Below are 22361 nucleotides of genomic sequence, written 5' to 3'. Positions count from 1 at the left end.
GGCTCGGTTGGGTGACCGACTTGATTTTGGCTCAGGTCATGATCTTGGGGTCCTGGGATCAAGCCCTGCATCGGGCTCACACTCAGAGTCTGCTTGTCCTCTCCGTTTGCTCCCCCCGCTCCAGCACTCTCTCTAAAATAAATAAATAAAATGTTAGAAAAGTGAACTCTAGTGCAATATCCACAGAAAAGGCAGAGATGAAATGGGTGAGTGAGGAGCACCTTTGTGATGAGTGTAGGGTCCTTAAATCTTTAAATGGGTGTGAAGAAGAGGGTGATCATCAGTATCATGTGCTTTAGGAGAGAGAAAAAAGGGTAAGGGCAGATTTTGGCAATAGTCATTTCTTTCTTTTTTTTTTTCTTTTAAAGTTTGTTTATTTTTTTCAGTAATCTCTTTACCCATTGTGGGGCTCAAACTCAACGAACCCCTGAGAGTCGCATGCTCTTCCAACTGAGCCAGCCAGGTGCCCCGATTGTCATTACTATCATGAAAATATTCATGTTCCCTTTAGATTTAACATCATCCTCAGTCTTACACACATTCTCCCTTCTCTAAACTATTTGTGTGTACTGCTCACAGTTGGCTTTTTTTTTTTTTTTAAGATTTATTCCCTTATTTTAGAGCACGTGCACTTGAGCACGGGGAGGGGCAGAGGCAGAGGGAGAGAGAGAATCCCAGGCAGACTCCCTGCCGAGTGCAGAGCCCAAAGCAGGGCTTGATCCCATGACGCTGAGATCGTGACCTGAGCCGAAATCAAGAGTTGGGCACTTAACTGACTGAGCCACCCAGGGGCCCCTCACAGTTGGCATTTATTATAGTTTAAATGATTTGGTAGTAGATAAAATTATATGTATCTTAAATTATAACTCCCTTGTGGTCTGGATCCCTTCATTCTCTACTTCCTCCATCATGACCATCATCATCAATTTGGTATGAAAGTGTCCTGGCCTCACATATAGGTGCTCTAGTGCCTGTTGATGGAGGTTGGAACTTACTATGGTGGATATTTTGTTTTTTGTTTTTTCACATTTTTGCTCCAATAATTCATCTGAGCCAAATTTGGAAGTTTCTTCTGAAAACTCAACTCAAGCCAAGAGTTTGTATTTTCACTCTAAACTTAAAGATACTGTTTATTAACTACTCATGAGGATGAAGTTTTCCATACGTGGGAATGTATACCAGAAATATTTTTTGCCAATTTCCTTTCTTTTTTTTAAATATTTTATTTATTTATTTATTTGAGAGAGAGAATGAGGTAGAGAGAGCATGAGAGGGGGGGAGGGTCAGAGGGAGAAGCAGACTCCCTGCTCAGCAGGGACCCCGATGTGGGACTCGATCCCGAGACTCCAGGATCATGACCTGAGCCAAAGGCAGTCGCTTAACCAACTGAGCCACCCAGGCACCGTCGGCCAGTTTTCTAGACCTAGGACATTTATAGTGAGTTTTTGTTTGTAGTCCCTTCTAGTATTAAAGAGAGGCTAAGGGGCGCCTGGGTGGCTCGGTTAAGTGACTGCCTTTGGCTCATGTCATGATCCTTGAGTCCTAGGATCGAGTCTCATGTCGGGCTCCCTGCTCAGCAGGAAGTCCGCTTCTCCCTCTGACCCTCCCCCCTCTCATGCTCTCTCTCATTCTCTCTCTCAAATAAATAAATAAAATCTTTAAAAATAAAAAATAAAAAAAAATAGAGAGGCTAAGAATGGTCAGTTCACTTGGCTTTCACGTTTAAAACAAAATTAACCAACTCTTTTTTGGCTCTTCCTTTCAGGCGATGGGGAAGTTTATGTTTGGGATGTGAACTCTAGAAAGTGCCTTAACAGATTTGTTGATGAAGGCAGTTTATATGGATTAAGTATTGCCACATCTAGGAATGGACAGTATGTGGCTTGTGGGTAAGTAAAGAGAGGTTCTTGTAACCTTAATCATGTGCCAATGAGAAAATACTGAAGAATCAAATATCCTAGGGGCACCTGGGTGGCTTAGTTGGTTAAGCGTCCGACTCTTGATTTTGGCTCAGTTCATGATCTCAGGGTCATGAGATCAAGCCCCACATCGGGCTCTGTGCTAGGCGTGGAGCCTGCTTAAGATTCTCTCCTTCTACCTCTGCTCTTCTTGCTCGTGCTCTCTCTCGCTTTCTTTTTAAAATACACAAATAAGTAAAATTTTAAAAAAAGAATTGAATATACTAGATAGTGCTTAAGTAGTTCTGTTTATAAACTTCAGTAATAGAGAATCTGTACATCTGGGTCTTTTGCATTTTATTATCTTAATGCAATGTTTAATAATGTTAATGGTGGGTGGCTTATGAGCGCTTTGACAAAGAAATACTGGACTGTCTTAGATCATTGTATTTTTTCTTGTATTCGAAATATTCATTTGATCACATCAAGTTTTCTTATTGCTGTTTTGGCTTCTTGCCATTGACAGGGAAACAATAAGTTAAACCTTGGGTTTAAGTTTTAAAGATATTTAAGCAGTTTTTTCTTTGGCTAGTGGTATAAATCAAACATAGGTTCCTTAGAAATACTGCTTGTTAATATTGTAGAAACTTTGTGAAAATATTATTTAGAACATGTCATTGTGTTATCACTGGAAAGAAATGGTTATTACATTGGGAGAAAGATGGCTGTATTCTCCTACTTGATTCTAAAGATGCATGGGTCGAGGAAGCATTGGAGACTTTCCTGGATTTCTGAATTATCTTACCTACCAAACCACTCGTCAGCACCTGTAACTTTAGAACTTCCAACAGTGGATTTTTATGACTTTCTTAGACTAGCCACAACTTCAGTCAAATCTCCCTAGGTGAGAGGTGAAGTGGGTCTTGCCATCTGGAAGCACAGCATATTCCCCACTCTTTCTTCACTCCCTCCTTCAAGGTTAAAATTGGGGCAAATCCTTGTAAACATCCCCACCACCATTTGAAAATTGGTCACCTGCTACCTTTGGGGCATGGACGGAAAGGAAAGTAGGATCAGGCTGTGGAGCTTGGAGACCAGGTCAAAATAAAGGCCTTGACAAAGGCCCCTCCCTGTCCTGGGTTCTCCCTAGTCACCACACCTACTACAGACCTGTAGGGAGGGATGTCTCAGCGTGAGCCCAGCATTTGCCCAGTGTGTGCACTATGGCAGCAGTCCATGGTTAGTAGAACTTCTGGGAGTAAAGCTCCTTTAAAATGAAGACTGGTTTGAAACTAATGTTAAGTAATTTTAAGCAAAATTGCCCAAAAATGGCCTTCACTTAAATTTGTGAAGTTAGTCTTTTTCTGATCCTTTCCTCTCTTTTTTGAATCACTTTTATTATTTTATTCATTGGGCCCTTTGAAGGACCCAAACAGGAAAGAATCTAATACTAGTTTGAACTCATTTGATTTTAATTGTCCTCAGTGTAGTAGAATTCGGATTCGGATGTGCTTGGTCGAAGACCATTATTAGGTTTTTATTGTTACACCTGTAGAGAAAGGCCTTCACCTTGTTAGAGGAATTTCTGAGGTTATTAGGGAGGTGGGGAAGAGTCCCCAGTGGTGGAGAGCTGAACTGCCCTGGCTGGCCCCCTTGCTCTCCCCTTCTTCACCTTTCTTCCGGCTCTCCCCGCTCCTCCTCCTAGTACTGCTGTCAAAGCCCCCTCTCTCTCAGCTTCTGCTGTTAGGAATTGACGCCTTTGATCGAAAAACTCATCAGTTTTGTATCTGTTAATTCTTCTCATTCAGTGTCCTGGCATAAGGTAGATGCTTTGTTTGTAGTTTTGCTCTGATAGGGCAGTAGGGAAACTATGTTGTAAATAGAGAGCTCTATTCATTTGCATCGTTGTTTTAAGATTTTTATTTATTTGAGAGAGAGCATGAGCAGGGGGAGAGGCAGAGGGAGAAGCAGACTCCTCACTCAGCAGGGAGACTAATGGCAGGGCTCAATCCCAGGACCGTGGGATCGTGACCTGAGCCAAAGGCAGACACCTAATTGAGCCACCTAGGCGCCCTACGTTATTGTTTTTCTATGGCATTTGTTAATGTAAGGATTGCTATGTACGTCTAGAAGGCTTTCATATTAATTCCTGCAACATCAATATTAGAATGTACTTGGGAAATCTCTGGACTACCCTTCATTCTGTAGACAGGGACTGATGCTCAGGAGTGTTCTGTAAGAGACCATTGAAATCACTGACGAAGTAGGGAACCCTGTGGTCTCACTTTTTCAGGTGCAGTTCTCTCTCACTCCACTGGGTGGAACCTGTAGTTAGGTCGTATCTTTGCTGCATCTTGTGTCAGTGCAATAGGGTGTCTTGTTTTGTGACTTCCTAGCTGGTCTAGAAGTCAGTCTGTTAAGAAAGAGACGTGTGAAGGTCCACTAGGTACAAAGCACTGTATATTGAAGAATGGAAAAGAGTTGAGACATGGCATATTCTCTCTTGTGTGTCACAGCCCTTTGTGAATGTAGAGGCTCTTAGGACCTCAGAAGGTAGCTCACCAAATTCAGATGACCTCATAAGGTGAGTTGGAGAATAGAATCTCCTTTATTTTGTTTTATTGTTTTATTTTCTCTGCTTACAGTGGGCAAGTTGGGAATATCTCATTCTGCAGCCATGGTCCAGATCACTAGCCTTAGGCTCCTGCCTTTACTAAGGGTGCAAGCCACAAACCACTTTGGGGCCTTTGCATTTTGAGAATTTTAGGTCAATGCCATAGAAATACCTATTTTTGTATTTTCAAATCAAAGTTCTATCAGGTGATTAGAGATTTGTTGACTCTAGTCTGCATCAGCATCTTATAAATACACAAGTTAAAATTGCCTTTTTTGGGCACCTGGGTGGCCCCACATCAAGCTCCCTGCTCTGTGGGGAGTCTGCTTCTCTCTCTCCCTCTGCCCCTCCCCCCACTTGTGTGCACTTTCTCTTTCGCTCTCAAATAAATAAAATCTTTAAAAAAAATAAAAATAAAATTGCCTTTTTATTTTGGTTCCCGTCTAAGTAGTTTCAAACTTTGAATAATAATTATAATAAACAGATTTAGCAGCACATTTTCCCCCAGCATTTACCATGTGCCAAGGACTGTTGTTTTTCTTATATAACTATATATGTATATATGTGTGTGTATATTGACTATATATGTCTGTGGGTGTGTATATATATCTTTCATACATAAAGTATTCTCATTTCCTACTTCACAATATAGGTACTATTATCTCCACTTCACAGGTCGGGGAGCTGAGGCACTGTGGGTTAAGTAACTTGGTTAAGGTTGCACAGAGAGTAAGGGAGAGCCAGCAGTTACAGCCCAAATAGTCTGGTGGCAAAGCCCGAGCTCTTAATCCCTCTGCCGCCTGTTTTGAAGGTACACCTCCCTCCGTTTGTGTTTTTAAATATGTAAAGGTACAGTTTACTAGGAGTTTTGTAAATTAAGAAACTTAAAAGAAGCAAAGAAAATTTATAGTCCAGTTTGTCTTGAGTATGAATCCTTTTGTGCCACGTATAGAATCCCTTTGGAAAATCTTCAACAATTCTGTGTTTCAGCTTTTACATAGCTTTATCTTTTATCTCTTTAAATCTCTAAATGTGGGCGCCTGGGTGGCTCAGTTGGTTAAGCAACTGCCTTCGGCTCAGGTCATGATCCTGGAGTCCCGGGATCGAGTCCCGCATCGGGCTCCCTGCTCAGCAGGGAGTCTGCTTCTCCCTCTGACCCTCTTCCCTCTCATGCTCTCTCTCATGCTCTCTCTCTCAAATAAATAAATAAAATCTTTAAAAAAAAAAATCTCTAAATGTACCTTAGATTGCTATTTCTTCTACTTAAATTTGGGTTTTAAGCCCTTAGCTTAAGACTTTGCTTCCGGATTTCTGTGATTTCAGTCACCTCTCCGGGTTTGGAAAATATGGGAGCTAGTCTTCTGGAACTTAAAGCTAATAAACAAGTGTCTCTTTCATTTTTGTGCTGTAGGATATTTTCAGTATTCGTTTATTTTCATCTTTATTGTCCTGTATCTGTTCCCTCCTTTGTTTATCTGGATGGTGTCTTAGTCTAATCCTGCATGTCCATCACAGTAGCCACTAGCCACATGTGGCGAGTTAAATTTAAATCACTTAAAATAAAAATCTGTTCCTTAGTGACGCTCGCCACATTTTAAGTGTTGAGTAGCCGCATGTATTTAGTGGCTCCCATACTGGACAGTGCAGATACAGAGCATTTCCATCATCACAGGAAGAAGGTGTGTTGAATTGCTCTGGTTCAATCCAGTCACTTTACTGATAAGGAAACTGAGGTCTAAGAGTTGGGTAATTTAAGTTTTGTTTATTGGTTGTTACTCATTAAACTGATTATTGGCAGAGCTGGGTCTGGAAGTCAGGTTGTCTGGTTCCCAGTTGTGTGTTCTTTCCACACTGCCATCCCCCAAATATTTTGATTTTTATATTCAGAAAATACTGGATAATTCAGGGTTATAGAAAAATATGAACTTCATTAGTATTTAGGGCCTGGAGTTAATAGTCCTTTAATTTTAACACTCTCATTGGACATATGAAATGGGTTTCATTTTAGTTCATCTCGAGGATCTTTAGGATACATATGTTTTACAATGCCAGAAAAACCTGTTTTATTCAATGATATGTTTCTGCCTTGGTTTTCTCATTTGTAAAAACATTGACCGTTTAGGGATTGTGAGATAGAAGAACGACAGTGTGTCACCACCTTCTAATAGTTCATGGTCCCATGGTGAGGACAGATGGAGCCGTGTGGCTCTTTACAGACAAGTTATCATGAGGTCTGCTGTTGAGATACGGTGTCTCTTAACAGTGTAAGGATTGGGTGAAGGCTGTTGTAGTGGTCACCTGGAAAAGTACTTTTGTACGTGTTGGCACTCGAGCCAAGCATTGGAGGGCCAGGTAGGACTCAGAGAAAGGTGTTGCAGGCAGTGGGAAGGAAGGGTATGGAGGGAAGAGGGTTCAGGTTTGGATTCTGAGTGGAGTGCAGACGGGGTGCAGATGGGGTGACTCCTGAAGGCTTAGGCGACAGAGGGAAGCAGGAGGGGACAGCTTGTAGAGGTCTTCTACACTGTGTTGAAGAGTGTGGACATGACATTGAGTGGAAGGAGAAAACATCAAGGGTTTTTAAGTAGAGGAGAATCATGATAATATCTAAAGTTTAGGGTTTGAAGTAGATAATTCCCATGACAACTTTTAGTAGGGGCAACAGAGGTGCAGGGAGCCTTGAGGTCATTGCATTGGGACCGTCGCTAAGGACAGTGGTAATGGGAACACGGGAGAGATAGGCAATGAGGTTTGTGATGTATGTCCGAGCTGCTTAGAAAATTGGGATGGGAGAGAAGCAGTGACATTCTCAGGCTCTAGGCCTGAGCAGCCAGAAGAGTGGACTTGTCCTGGTATGAGGGGGGAGGAGGAGGTGGAGGATTGTGGGAAGAGGTGCATTCACGTCCACAAGCCGTTAGAAGTGCGGCGTGGCTTAGAGTAAAGGCACTAATTTAGACGTGATAGGAGATGGGTGGTCCGTGGGAGTAAATGAGATGTATGAGACCACCTGGAGGTAGGGGCGAAATAGACCCCGGGGGACAAGAGTCCATGGAGAGAGGTGACTGAGGATAAGAATAACATCAATGGAGTTCGGTCTCTGAGAATGCAACAGAGGAGAGGGTTTGAGTTCTGTGTTCACCCTGTGCTTTAAGTTCTATAGGATGTCTAATGGCTGTGGTGGCCCCCTGGTTGTGACAGTTAAAATGTCCCCCCAGGGGCAGAATTGTCCCTGGTTGGTAACTACTGTTTTCTACTTTATAGTTTCTTCTTGCTCATAGTATTAATTTCTTTGTGGCCCCTGTGTGCTCTTCCTGTATGCCTTTTTAGCTTTGACACCCACCACCACCGTGATTCCCAGTCCTAGTTCATAAGACAAACGCTGATCTGGCTAATTGCCATCATTCCTGTTTGTGAAGATTTTTGTGTACCATGACACTCTGTGGTTGCTGATCTGCTAATAGATTGACTGCCTGTGATTCAGGAACTTGCTTCTAGCCCGGTCAGCTGTGGTTGGGGGTAGAAGGGTAGCAGTCATGTCTACTTCTTTAGGTAAGAGTTCAGGGGTAAGCTAGTAAGCATGCTTATTTCTCTGTTCCTGTTCTTCCCCTTACCTATGATACCTTGTTTGTTTGTTTATGAGAGAGAGCGAGCGAGCACAAGCAGGGGGAGCAGAGGGAGAGGGAGAAGCAGGCTTCCCGCTGAGCAGGGAGCCCAATGCCGGGCTCGATCCCAGGACCCTGGGGTCATGACCTGAGCCGAAGGCAGGCGCTTAACTGACTGAGCCATCCAGGCATCCCCCTGTTCTGCTTTTTAACTTAATGTTTGCCTTCCCCAGCTTGAGTCCTGTCTGTGTCTTCCACAAAGTTTCATCTGGTCCAGCCTCACCTCATACTGCTTTTTCCTTTCCTGATGTTATAGGTCACATACAGAGCTTAGTGGGCTGTATTATATTTTCTTGTGTTTCTGGCTATTGCTTGCAGGTATATTTTTTTCTGGGATAAATTCCTTCTGATATTTCGTATTCCTGCATTATGTGCTGTTGGACATACATTTCTCATTCAATAAATACTGACTACTTTCAGTGACATATTAGAATTCGTTATGTCTGTTTTTTTAAAAAGATTTTAAAGTTTATTTTAAAGAGAGCAAGTGAGGGTTGGGGGTGAGGGCAGAGAGAGAGGGAAAGAGAAACCCAAGCCGACTCTGCACTGAGCACTGAGCCCGATGTGGGACTTGATCTCACAATCCTGACATCATGACCTACGCTGAAACCAAAAGTTGGACGCTCAACTGACTGCCACCCAGGTGCCCCAGAATCAATTTTATTCTTTTAGCAGAAATACCACTATTAGATTAAGTTTCCATATATCAAAGTGATCAACTTGTGCCATTTTTGTTCCACAAATTTAATCAATAGTCAAATAAGAATGAGTAGGCATTTAAGGAGCCTCTCATGTTCATGAAGGTAAGATTTGATCTGAGGGGCGCCTGGGTGGCTCAGTCGGTTAAGCATCTGCCTTCGGCTCAGGTCATGATCCCAGAGTCCCGGGAGCTGCTTCTTCCTCCGCCCCTCACCCTGCTCTGCCCTCTTTCTGTCTCTCTTTCAAATAAATAAGTAAATAAAGTCTTAAAAAAAAAATTGATGTTTAGAAGAGAGCCATATGGATTATAACTTTTTGTCCTTAATTAAGATGGATGTAGCCATAAATCAGTGTTTAGCAAGAAAAGAGATTTGGTATAAGTACAATGAGTAGATTTTTTTATCCAAGTCAAAAATACCAATAAGGAAAAGATGAAATTTGTTAGTCCTTTTGGGTTGCTATAATAAAGACCCATAGACTAGGTAGCTTAGAAACAACAGAAATTGGTTTTTCCTCCTTCTGGAGACCGAGAGTCTGAGGTCAGGGTGCTCACATGATTGGGATCTGTGGAGACCCTCTCCCTGGTTACAGACCGTCAACTTCCTGTGTCCTCACATGGAAAGAGGGAGAGAGCCTCGGGGGTCACTTTTTTTTTTTAAGGTTTTATTTATTTATCTGACAGAGAGACAGAGAGGGAACAGAAGCAGGGAGAGTGGCAGAGGGAGAAGCAGACTTCTCACTGAGCAGGGAGCCCGATGTGGGGCTTGATCCCAGGACCCAGGGATCATGATCATGACCCGAGCCGAAGGCAGACGCTTAACGACTGAGCCACCCAGGCGCCCCTGGGGTCACTTTTATAAGGGCTCCATCGTTGTGACCTAATCCCCTCCCATAGGCCCCACCTCCTAATAAGGGGGCGTTAAGATTTCATCATAGGAATTTCAGTGGGGCACAGATATTCTGTCCGTAACAAAATTAAATAAACCAAGGATATTTGTTGTGTCTCCTGAGTGGTTATGGTTGGTTCTACTTAAAGGGTTCTGAGAGTCATATGAGAAAATGTGTATGTAAGTAGTTGGAAGACTCAAAGGCACTCACATACTGTTTGTGTGGTTGGCTGTCATTTCAGGTATAGAACCCTGTGTGTGAACTGAATTGGTCTTGTTGATGCATTATGTCTGATTCATTGTAAGCAGTAGATACTGAAACAATAAATGAGGATGTTTGGGAGGAATGAAAGCACATTTAGTGGAATGTACGTGTGTCACCCTTGTGACTTTGAGGCTTTTTCTCTTGCATCTTTCAGGTTGTGTTGCTAATGAAGTTTGAATTAATTTTCTATGAGTTACAAGTACCTGGTCCCTGTTCCTTATAAATGATGCCCATAACAGGAGGTAGTCTGAACATTTACTGAAAGTTCTTGTCTGTGAATGATTCTGTTAATGGGCAGGTCATCAAGATTTACTTTTTATGAGTATTGGATGTAATTTGTTGCTGTAAACATTTCAGTAAACAGAGTGCATGATCACTTCCATAATTCTTGACTAGATATTCCCAGGAGAGCAGAACTAAGATACCTATTACAGCTGCTGTTTGACACTGTTTTGGCAGTTCTCACAAATATGATAGAATAAAAAGAGAAAAGAGGAACTCTAAAAGGGAAGAACAGCTCTCATTCTCATTTTCGAATGTTAGGTCTGCCATAAACACCATGGGAGTGGCAGGCTTGGTCTCGATCTTGTTCACCTTTGTATCACTTAACTCTAGTGCCTGGCATAAAGTTGATGTTCAGTAAATATTTATTGAAGGAATGAATAATGGAGAGTCTATGCTTTCTTGAATATCTAGCTCACAGTTGAAAAGCTGCTGGAGTTGAGTTTAGCAAGACTGCAGGAGAACTGGTAGAATGTGTTTAGCTTTTGCCTTGGGATGAACTCTACAGCCCTGGTCCCTTTGTAACAATACACTATGATTGTTACAGATATCAGTGTGTGGGGTTCAATCTGTGTTCATTTAGGTTGTGAAAGCCCTTTTGTTCTTTTAATTTGTTGTATCCTCTTTTCTCTTTGCAGTTCTAATTGTGGAGTGGTAAACATATACAATCAAGATTCTTGTCTCCAGGAAACAAACCCAAAGCCTATAAAAGCTATAATGAACTTGGTTACAGGTGTTACTTCTCTGACCTTCAATCCTACTACAGAAATCTTGGCAATTGCTTCAGAAGAAATGAAAGAAGCAGTCAGATTGGTAATATATCTTTACCTTTAAAAAAAAAAAATCATTGCTAATCCTTAGGCTCCACACTGGGCATGGAGCCTAATTAAAAAAAAAAAATCTAAAATGTGCTGAGGGATATGTGGTAGTTCTTCCCCCCCCAAATATCTTCGAGCTTAAGTTGAAAACATGGAAGGATAGTAGGAAAGAAGAGTGTTGGATTATTTTAAAAAGAGTAGCTTCTTTTGATGTAGAAATTACTAGTATTGTGGCTTTTGGGGGTGGTTGTAGAAGTGATGATGCACAGTAGCCCCCAAATTTGCCTTAAGGAATGTTTACAGCAAACACTCATTTTTCTACAGTTTTCTTTCCTTATCTCTGCCTTTTTAAAGCTCTGCTGTCATAATGGAGGGGGGGAGGCAATTCTTAGATTTTGAAAATAAATTGAGCTTGAAAATAAATTGTGTAAGCAGATTACACTTTAAATGGCTAGCGAGTACTTGAGAGTGTGCCTCTGTGCCAGGAGTCCCCAGGACCTCCCCCAGGTTTGGTGATTTACTAGGACTCACAGGATTTACTGTATGGTCTCATTCATGACTGAGCGTTACTACAGGGAAAGGATACACAGCAAAATCCGCCAAGGGACGGGTGCATGGGGCAAAGTCTGGAGGAGACCAGGCACCGGCTTCCAAGAGTCCTCTTCTAGTGGAGTCACTCAGGGCATGTTTAATTCCTCCAACAAGTTGTGACCACATGGGTTGAGTGTGTTCTATCAGGGAGTCCCCTCATTAGGGACTCTGTGCTCAGGGTTTTTATTGGTGTCTGATCATGTAGCTATCCTCTGCCTAGCGTGCACCGAAATTCTAGGCTCCCAGAAGTAAAGGCAGGTGTTCAGCAGAAACCACATTGTACATCCTTTTGGAAGTGTCGCATCAGTGTAGAGAACTGTTTCCCAGTTAAGTTCCCACACATGATCTAAGGGCCACCCTTGCAAGTAGGCCTTTCTGAGGACAGCAGCCTCGGGTCTGTGTTAACTCCTTTCTTCCCAACCACAGAGCCCAGCTGTCACTGCATCTCTGTGAAGTTTCCTACGCTGTAGGCAGAACCGGTTTCTTCGTTATTTAACAGTTCTTTGCTCGGGGCACCAGGTACGCACATGGCCCAGAACTCTGAATGGCGGTACCGCGTGGTGGTGTTGTTCCGTGTATACTGCCACATTGTAAGCTCTCTGCAGAGACTCTACTTGTTCACTTACCAGAGGGTCTTGCATACTTTATTATGGCTTCGTGTAATAGTGTATAGTTTACAAAGATGTATAGAGAGTTCTACAAAAAAATTGTGAGCCAAATAACAGTCCTCAGAGGATTAACTCACCCAAGAGTAACAGCTAGTTAAGGGCAGAACTGCTTTCAGAGTCTCCATTCTTCCTAGACTTTAGTGGTTTTCCAACTGTGAACTCCTCTGTTCCCTAGAAGGTGTACAAAACTCCAAATGGCAAGGAGGGCAAGGAGGAGGCTAAACCCTACCTGTATCAAACTGAGCAGCTTCGTTCTTAGCAGGGGTCTGTATTGGCATTCTCCATAAACTTTTCTTGGAGGGAAGAAAGAAATCTGTTGGAAAAGAGTGAAAAATACAGCATTGTGTTGCTGCCTTTGTGTTGTATGAATCGTTTGATGAATGAGAAGGTTCTAGTTCAAGTCAGTTTTAAAATCCCTGTTCCTCTAATGGGAGTGGCAGACTGGCACACATTAACCTTTTATCATTTTAATGGTAGTAAATTGTTTTAGAAAACCATGGGATCCATCTCCTGTTGACATAATATATTCTGGAAGACGCCTAGTAGTTCTGCCTAGTTTGCTTCAGTGATCATGGCAGCATTTATGGTTTTTTACTGTGGCAAAATCACGCAAGGAATTCATTAGTAACAGCCAAATCCCATTTTTTAAATGGTAGTCAGCAATAATATCTAATGGAAAGAAGCCAGGCATGGCGGCCTCAGAGTGCCTCAGCGAAACAGCATTCGTGTCATTAAATGTAGTCTCTCATAATGACCAAACAGTTCTGCTACCCCAGCACAAAGCAGTGAATATAAATCTAAGACATTGCACCAGTAAGAGACACAGAAGTTAAATTGTTATTGCATCTACAATCTTTGATGTAGTAGAAAGTTGTGGAACTTCTTATCCATTAAATTAAGGATGAGTGAGCTTTTTACTTGTTGAAATTTGATACCTGGGCCCTTAAATGTAATGACAGATACAGTGTTGGAGGTAAAGAAGTTGGGTTTTACTTTCAAGATTTATTTATTTTAGAGTGGGCATGAGTGCAGGGGGTGGGTGGAGGGGCAGAGGGAGAGGGAAAGAGAGAATCTCAAGCAGACTCCCTGCTGAGCATGGAGCTTGCTGCGGGACTAGATCCCATGACACTGAGATCATAACCTGAGCCAAAATCAATCAAGAGTCGAGGTTTAATGGACTGAGCCACTCAGGTGCCCATGGGCTTTTTCTTAATTAACAGTTCAATTGTAGCTTCTAATACAAGGGCCATAAAGAGAGGTCAAGCACAACTGACATCTCAGCAGGTGGGTGGGAGTTGGTCTGAGGGAAGAAGTGCTGATTCAGGGGAAGTCCCTGGGGGACTTCACAAATAGATACAGCAGGGTTTCTTAGGAGACCATTGCAAACACGTTTGTGCTCTTGATAGTTAAGTCTAGAGGAGAAAAAATATAAAATAAATTGTTGATGTGTTGGTGTTCTCCTCCATCAGAAGGAGCACACTGGCCTGTTTTGTGAAGCCATGGCCGCTGTGTACAGTTGTGTAGGTTGTTACCTGAGGAGACACCACTTTTATCATACCCTTTATTAAGTGTGTGTATTTACCTGTATTTACCACAGTATTTCTGATACTCTCTTCTGTTTATTTAGCTACAAAAATAACACAGCGACTTTCTGGGAAAAATGGGCTTTAAAAAATTGATATGCGTCTTGTGCCCCAATTTTTGCCCCATTGTGAGCTCCCTAGTTGTAATAAGTAATTGACCTAAGTATGAAGTTACATGGATCCAAATTAGGAGACTTTAAAAAAATTTTTAATTTATTTTTTTTAATGACATAATATATTATTTGTTTCAGGGGTATAGGTCTGTGATTCATCAGTCTTACACAAGTCACAGCGCTCACCATAGCACATACCCTCTCCAGTGTCTATCACCCAGTTACCCCATCCCTTCACCCCCTCCCCTCCAGCAACCCTCAGTTTGTTTCCTAAGATTAAGAGTCTCTTATGGTTTATCTCCCTCTGTGGTTTCCTCTTGTTTCATTTTTTCCTCTCTTCCCCTATGATCCTCTGCCTTATTTCTTAAATTCCATATATCAATTATCATATGATAATTGTCTTTCTCTGATTGACTTCTCTTGCTTTGCATAATACCCTCTAATTCCATCCACATCACTGCAATTGGCAAGATTTCCTTTTTTGATGGCTGTGTAATATTCCACTATGTTGTGTGTTTTGTGTGTGTGTGTGTATGTATGTATACATACCACATCTTCTTTATCCATTCATCTGTCGATGGACATCTTGGCTCTTTCCTAGTTTGGCTATCGTGGACATTGCTGCTATAAATATTGGGGTGCAGGTGCCCCTTTGGATCACTATATTTGCATCTTTGGGGTAAATACCCAGTAGTGCAATTGCTGGGTTGTAGGGTAGCTCTTATTTTCAACTTTTTGAGGAACCTCCATACTGTTTTCCAGAGGGGCTGCACCAGCTTGCATTCCCACCAACAGTGTAGGAGGGTTCCCCTTTCTCCACATCCCCGCCAACATCTGTCGTTTCCTGACTTGTTAATTTTAGCCATTCTGACTGGTGTGAGGTGGTATCTCGTGGTTTTGATTTGGATTTCCCTGATGCCGAGTGATGTTGAGCACTTTTTCATGTGTCTGTTGCCCATTTGGATGTCTTCTTTGGAAAAATGTCTGTTCCTGTCTTCTGCCCATTTCTTGATTGGATTATTTGTTCTTTGGGTGTTGAGTTTGATAAGTTCTTTATAGATTTTGGATACTAGCCCTTTATCTGATATGTCATTTGCAAATATCTTCTCCCATTCTGTCGGTTGTCTTTTGTTCCTTTGCTGTGCAAAAGCTTTTTATCTTGATGAAGTCCCAATAGTTCATTTTTGCTCTTGCTTCCCTTGCCTTTGGTGATGTTTCTAGGAAGAAGTTGCTGCGGCTGAGGTCAAAGAGGTTGCTGCCTGTGTTCTCCTCAAGGATTTTGATAGATTCCTGTCTCACATTTAGGTTCTTCATCCAGTTTGAGTTTATTTTTGTGTGTGGTATAAGGAAGTGGTCCAGTTTCATTCTTCTGCATGTGGCTGTCCAATTTTCCCAACACCATTTGTTGAAGAGACTGTCTTTTTTCCACTGGACATTCTTTCCTGCTTTGTTGAAGATTAGTTGACCATAGAGTTGAGGGTCCATTTCTGGGCTCTCTATTCTGTTCCATTGATCTGTGTGTCTGTTTTTGTGCCAGTACCATACTGTCTTGATGATGACAGCTTTGTAACAGAGCTGGAAGTCTGGAATTGTGATGCCGCCAGCTTTGCTTTTCTTTTTCAACATTCCTCTGGCTATTCGGGTTCTTTTCTGGTTCCATACAAATTTTAGGATTATTTGCCCCATTTCTTTGAAAAAAGTGGATGATATTTTGAAAGGGATTGCATTAAATGTGTAGATTGCTCTAGGTAGCATTGACATCTTCACAATATTTGTTCTTCCAATCCATGGAACATTTTTCCATTTCTTTGTGTCTTCCTCAATTTCTTTCATGAGTATTTTATAGTTTTCTGAGTACAGATCCTTTGCCTCTTTGGTTAGATTTATTCCTAGGTATCTTATGGTTTTGGGTGCAATTGTCAATGGGATCAACTCCTTAATTTCTGTTTCTTCTGTCTTGTTGTTGGTCTATAGGAATGCCACTGATTTTCTGTGTACTGATTTTATATCCTGCCACTTTCCTGAATTCCTGTATGAGTTCTAGCAGTTTTGGGGTGGAGTCTTCTGGGTTTTCCACATAAAGTATCATATCATCTGCAAACAGTGAGAGTTTGACGACTTTGCCGATTTGGATGCCTTTGATTTCTTTTTGTTGTCTGATTCCTGAGGCTAGGATTTCTAGTACTATGTTGAACAGCAGGGGTGATAGTGGACATCCCTGCCGTGTTAGGAGACTGTTTTTTCCAGTTTAGGTTAGAAAATAAAGAGAGTAGTTTAATTATCTTTAAGAAGTCATTCAAGTGGAAAGGTCGGTTCTGGTATGTTTTATTTTGGAAGAGTCAGAAAAGAAGCTTCCCAGACTTCAAAGTCATGCCAGCAAAGTTAATGAGCAAACATCGGGGGCATAGTTTAAAAGTACCAGGTGACATATAGGGTGGAAACAAAGGTTAAGCATAAGACAGTTCTCTTGTTGGCACTTGTAGGAAATGGTTGTTTCCTGATAGTCTGCTCCCGTGATGCCTTGGATCACCTGTTCAAAGTTGGCGCATGCTTGGAGGATGCAAACTTAGGATAGCCTAAGCAAAACACAGTTAAGAAGCCAACCACTTATCAAAAGTTCATAAAAAAAAAAGTTCATATATAATTTCCACATTCCCAAACTAAGTGTAAATAAATTGGGCATATTCATATTGTGGCTTCTCTCCTAAAATAACTAGTCTGCTTTATTAAGTATTTCTTCTTCTTTTTTAAAAATATATTTTTCAAGGAACCTATATAGAGAGTTTAAAAGTTAAGATCACGTCCGGGTACTGCCAACTTCTTGGCGTTAATGGGTCTAGACCAGTTCTCATTAGTACTAATGGCTCTGTGTTGATACCATGCTGTGCAGCAAGAACCTGCTTTCTGGGAAAGTTGAGAATACTTGAGATGGCTTGGAAATTCACTGTAAACTTCACTTTCTTGACAAAATGGTCAGTAGGTATATAGCAGAAGGAATAGGGCCTAATAAGTGACTAATCGAAACCTGTTTAATAGACAGATGTGTATATCACTGGGTTTTGCCCAGGGCTTGTCTGTGAAAATCACCTTGATTGGGTGGTTTGAAGCCTCATCTAAAAGTGTGGAGGGTGACAGACCACCAAGCTTAGTGATAGCTTTCTTCACGTATTGGAACATGAAGGTGCTGTATTTTTTATTTTTATTTATTTATTTTTTTAAAGATTTTATTTATTTATTTGAGAGAGAGAGAGAATGAGAGATAGAAAGCACAAGAGGGAAGAGAGTCGGAGGGAGAAGCAGACTCCCTGCTGAGCAGGGAGCCCGATGCGGGACTCGATCCCGGGACTCCAGGATCATGACCTGAGCCGAAGGCAGTCGCTTAACCAACTGAGCCACCCAGGCGCCCCGGTGCTGTATTTTTTAGAAGAGGTAGAGAATATTTGAAAGTGAGAGATGTTAAAATTCTAGTCTACTTCAGGTCACTGCTTTCGTGCTGGGGTTTTATTTATCCACAAATGGGATGAGGACTTGTGTCAGTCTTGGGCTTGGGCTCGGGCTCGGGCTCATTTTCCCCAGAAGTAGACTCTCTTGGGGAAAGAGACTGCGTCTCCTCATGTTTGGGCCTGGCCTGGGAGTCAGCTTTTTGGCTCTGTTTAAATCAGAACACAGTTTCACTCGATGAACCAGGTTTTCATGAGTTTGTCCTCGTTCAGAGGAGATTGGAAAAGGCAAAGAATACGTTATTACATACGTTGAAAAGTAAAAGTGTAGAAAGGAAATCATATGCTATTGGAATAGTTGGTAGGCCTTAGCTGGGCTTCAGTTATGTAAAATCAGACTCTTCATAATTAAAGTATCTCTGCCCTGTGACCACAGTATTGTTTACTGTGGTCATTAAGTTAGAGCATTGCTGGGTACTGCTGTTGACTTTTTACTTCAGTGTGTTCGTTTATTTATCTGCTCAGCAACACCGGAATCTCCCAGAGCACCATGGTGGATGCTGCATTAGAAGCATCAAGGAGATGCTTTCTTCTCCTCCCTCCTTTCCCTCTCAGTTAATAGCACATTGAAAAGCAAATTTTAATTTCAGAACACTTTGCTCCAGTGAGAGAATTGTACATCATATGTACTACCATCGAAATGAACTTTTTGTTCCAGCAGAAAGGTAGAACGAAGCCTAAAATTAAAGATGAGTTTGCAGTTGTTGTGATTTAAAGCTTTGTATTATTTACTACAGGTTCACCTTCCGTCCTGTACAGTATTTTCGAACTTCCCAGTCATTAAAAAGAAGACTATTTCTCTTGTTCATACCATGGATTTTTCTCCCAGAAGTGGATATTTTGCCTTGGGGAATGAAAAGGGCAAGGCTCTGCTATATAGGTGGGTATTATTTATGTTTAAACATCAGAAATACCTGTAACCTTCTCTTGAAAATATGAAGAGATACTGTTGTTAGATTCCCCATTCTGCACTTACATGTAGTTTATTAATTCTATAGCTTATTGATCAGTATAGTGATAAATTATTAATTGTAGAGTGTTTAGCTTGACTGTCATCTTCATTAACAAAATGCATTTTTTTTAAAGATTTTATTTATTTGTTTGACAGTACAAGCAGGGGGAGTTGGGGAGGGAAAAGCAGGCTTCCTGCTGAGCAGGGAGCCCGACGTGGGGCTCAATCCCAGGACCCTGAGATCATGACCTGAGCCAAAGGCAGACGCTTAACCAACTGAGCCACCCAGACGCCCCCAAAATGCATTTTTCTACCATAAAATGTGACTAGCAGAAAAGTTCACCTGGAGATTTATTAATTTTTTAAAAAAAAATTATTTGGGGTTGGTAAGCTGTATTTTGAGAATGTCAGTTTGAGGAAGAGTAGCCACTTTAATAATATTGCCACTTTCTTGGTGCCTTATGTTTAGATTAACCTTTGTTGATTTGACAATTCAGTGTTTACTCCACTAGATTTAAGTGGTTTTTTTTGAAAGAGGTGCTGCTCTCCCTGCAGCTGTAGGGATGTCAGCCACGGGGATGTCTAAAAGTTACGCTCTGTCCAGGTTCTTTTCTGTACTCAACATACTTGGCTATAGAGTGGGAATAAAGCAAGCCTAGTTGCACGGTGGCTAGAAGATACAGGTGACGAGGTGGCTCTTCTGGGGGAACTGACGAGCTGGGAGCCTGTGACTTCAGTCACAGCCCCCGTCCTTGCTCCCCTGTGTTGGTGGTGAATGCTGCGTGGGACCCCGTATTTATGGTTTGTATGCTTCAGGGAAAGCCTGCTTTCAAAATACTGAAATCTGGTGTGAGGAGAAGGAGGATTGTAAACTGGTTTTGAGGAGATAATTGTGAAAAGAGGGTAAAGCAAACAGTAATATGGTCCCAATTTCTACTTTGAAAGGAAAGTGGGATACACCTGGAAAATCGATATATTCCATCATTCTCATTCCCAGTCACTTTTGGAGTGATTCAGGTCGGGTTTTACAAAAGAATGCAGATTCCTACTGCACTTAGAAATTCTCTCCCAAAGCTTTGGTTTTATTATAATTGAATCTTATTTTCTCTAAGTTTAAGCACCAGAGGCCATTAGAGTTTCCTCCAGAGCATTGCTGTCTAGGGAGACTATTTCTAGCAAGTGGGTTGGACTGACATGTCCGCTGGATAGGGCTGATCAGGTATTTCATAGACCCCCATCTAATGCTTTGGAGCAAGCTTAATGCTTTTACTAAAATCTGGGGAATTAGCTTTAGGATCCTTCAGAATGTCAGATTGAGGTGTCTTAACCTAGCTGCCTGGTGAGAATGATTATGATTACATTCCCGCCCCGGAAAATCTTCCTGAGTGCCATTCTCATTGACAGTACTGTGGGTAATCACGAAGTTGAGATGATTTGTCTTTCACTTTTTCAGGTTGCATCATTACTCAGACTTCTAAAGAGAATATTTGAAGTAAGAAAATCCTTTTTTATTGATTCTTCAGGTTTTAAGGTTAAACCCATTGCTGTCACTTGGCAGAGGGACCACATTAGCTGAGATCTTTGTTTCTTTGCCACCAGGTTGCTGTATCTTCAGGTAGGGGAGTGGGATGGAAGTAGATCAGGAAGAGCCGGGTGGACTTGAACCTTCCCTGGGAATTTTTATTCCAAATCACAACAATCTGGCTCTGTTTTTCTGAGGTCAGATCTCTAATATGGTATTCACTAATGGTCATCAGAATTGTTATTCCTGAACATTTAATCCACAAAGGATAAACATAATAGCGAGAGATGAGTATCTTCAGATATAGTTTCCATGCCCCTTATTTTGTATATGTTTCTTGAGAGATTAAAAGTAGCTTGCCCCTTGGCTAGTTAATGGTAGCTTGTCACAGAGCTAGTTAATGGCTGGTCCTTAGTTTTGCTGCCCACTATTTAAAACAGTAGAACATGCTTCCCTTCCCATGGCTTGATCTTTGACTTGGAAATATGGTAGTTCTGAGGTTGAGCTTTGCAGTTGGCAACCTGAGAACTCTGTTCATCTCTCTTCTGAGATTCATACGTATGTATGAGATTCAAAAATTTTCATATTGAGGAGACTCTGGGAGTGCATATAGGTTTAATTGTTGAGCAGAACATTAGCAAGAGGGGAAAGCAGTCTAGCTATCCTGCCTCCCCAAGTTATATAGCCGGCACGTACGTTTGTTGATGACCAGCAGCTGTAAATCAAAGTGTATAATTTCTTCTGTTCTTTTCTCAGATCCAGTTGAGTCGCAAGAGAAGCTCGTCTTGATATATCTTCTCAGAAACTTTCTGAATGTGTGATAATATATGTATAATGATTTATTGAGCCAGCTGTGCTTATTTAACAGAAATGTCTTAATAAACAAATAGCGACTTTTGTTTGAAAATAAATGTATGTTCTTTCCTTCCCACCTACACACAAACACACTGTCTTGGATGCGTTTATTTTCAGACTAAACATGAGAGACTGGAAACACCTGTCTGTAGCCAGAAATAATAGATATTCTCCTATTTCACAGTTTACCTTAATTACTCTTTCCCCCTTCCCCAGCATGGAGCTCTCCGTGTTTCAGGGTATCAGTTAACAGAGCCTCTGTCGAGCTATTACAAGGTCAGTTGGCTTGATATGAGAGCAGTGAGATTTCGTGGAATTAATTTTGAACTTCCAAGTTTTCTTGGAATGGTGATAATGGAAATGAGAAGACTTTTCTGGGCGTATTACTTCAAATGGTTGTCATTGGTGTTCGTTGGGGAGGGGTCCCATGAACTCCTGGTACCTCTGTCCTAATGAGCCACTCCATTTCCTGGAAATAATTATTATATCAATTTAAATGTTCCATTTAATTTAGGGTCCAGGGGTGACAGTTGGTTGCATAATTCGGTTTTAGTGTAACCTTGCTTTAAACTGACATTAGACCATGTATTTAAGGAGCATTAGTTATGAGAAGTATCAAGTAGGTCTATGAACTTCCACCCCACCTCCTTGTGAACACCTGGGAAAATCAGGTTAGAGGAGGGAGTTTTTCCAGTGACGAAGAATGGCTCTGACTCTGCCCAAAGAAGTAATGGATCTCACTTAACTATATTCGAACAGCTCAGTGAAGGGCATCGTCTGCACCTTCAAGGCCCTTCCAGGTCTGCTGGCGATGACCTAGAGCAGCCCACTAGATGGTGTGTTACTGAATGCCGGGATCTTTCTGAAAGGACACTTTCTTTTAAGGTGGGCTATCGTTGCGTAATTGTAGAGGCCCTCCCCTGTCCCCTCTTTTCTCGGCAACAACTTCCATAGTAAATACCAATGCTGAAAATTTCAGTCCTGAAACCAGTTGACTTGTTAGTGTTATTCCTCTCGCAAAGTGCTAGGGGGCAGCATTGGACCGGGAGTCCTCAAAGGCGAGGCTCTGTTATTGCTGTTTACCATCACCTTGTCTTTAACTTCAGCTACATCATTGTTTATTTCAGATGTGGATACCAAGCCTTATATGTGCTTATTTTGCATACGATTTTCAGTTCCTCAGAGTGTAAAGATTTACAGGAATTTATCATTCTAGAGAAAATGATGGAAGGAGGAGTTGAAATCTTAACTACTTTTTAACACCTCTAGATCATTTTTACACTCTACCAGGGGCAGAGCAAAGAATCCCCAGTTCTAATCTCTAAGATAGATAAATGTGCTCTTTGTGCTACAGACAGGTGTGTTACCAAACCTGTGTCTTGTCTTTTTAATGTTTATTTACCCTTGATGGGCGTTGGGAATTTGAGTCAGGCTCTCATTGCTGCTTGTAGCTAG

The 22361-nt window shown here is 41.6% G+C and overlaps 1 protein-coding gene across 1 annotated transcript in view; it reads left to right on the top strand.

Annotated features, from left to right (window-relative positions):
• Positions 1 to 20994, top strand: part of UTP18 (UTP18 small subunit processome component) — a 40718-nt gene extending 19724 nt beyond the window's left edge. Inside the window, exons 10-14 of the mRNA XM_025859442.2 lie at positions 1766 to 1889; positions 10943 to 11117; positions 18315 to 18457; positions 19983 to 20021; positions 20808 to 20994. Coding sequence (XP_025715227.1) covers positions 1766 to 1889; positions 10943 to 11117; positions 18315 to 18457; positions 19983 to 20007 — 467 coding nt within the window. The 3' untranslated portion in view covers positions 20008 to 20021; positions 20808 to 20994. The remainder of the gene's footprint in view (positions 1 to 1765; positions 1890 to 10942; positions 11118 to 18314; positions 18458 to 19982; positions 20022 to 20807) is intronic.
• The last annotated feature ends 1367 nt before the right edge of the window (positions 20995 to 22361 follow it).

This window comes from Callorhinus ursinus, unplaced genomic scaffold, assembly GCF_003265705.2.
Source record: "Callorhinus ursinus isolate GAN/ISIS: 27379988/994484 unplaced genomic scaffold, GSC_fseal_2.0 scaffold52, whole genome shotgun sequence".
NCBI classification, from domain to species: Eukaryota; Metazoa; Chordata; class Mammalia; order Carnivora; family Otariidae; genus Callorhinus; species Callorhinus ursinus.
The sequence above is the reverse complement of the archived record's forward strand: the minus strand, read 5'-3'. Positions and strand labels throughout refer to the sequence as shown.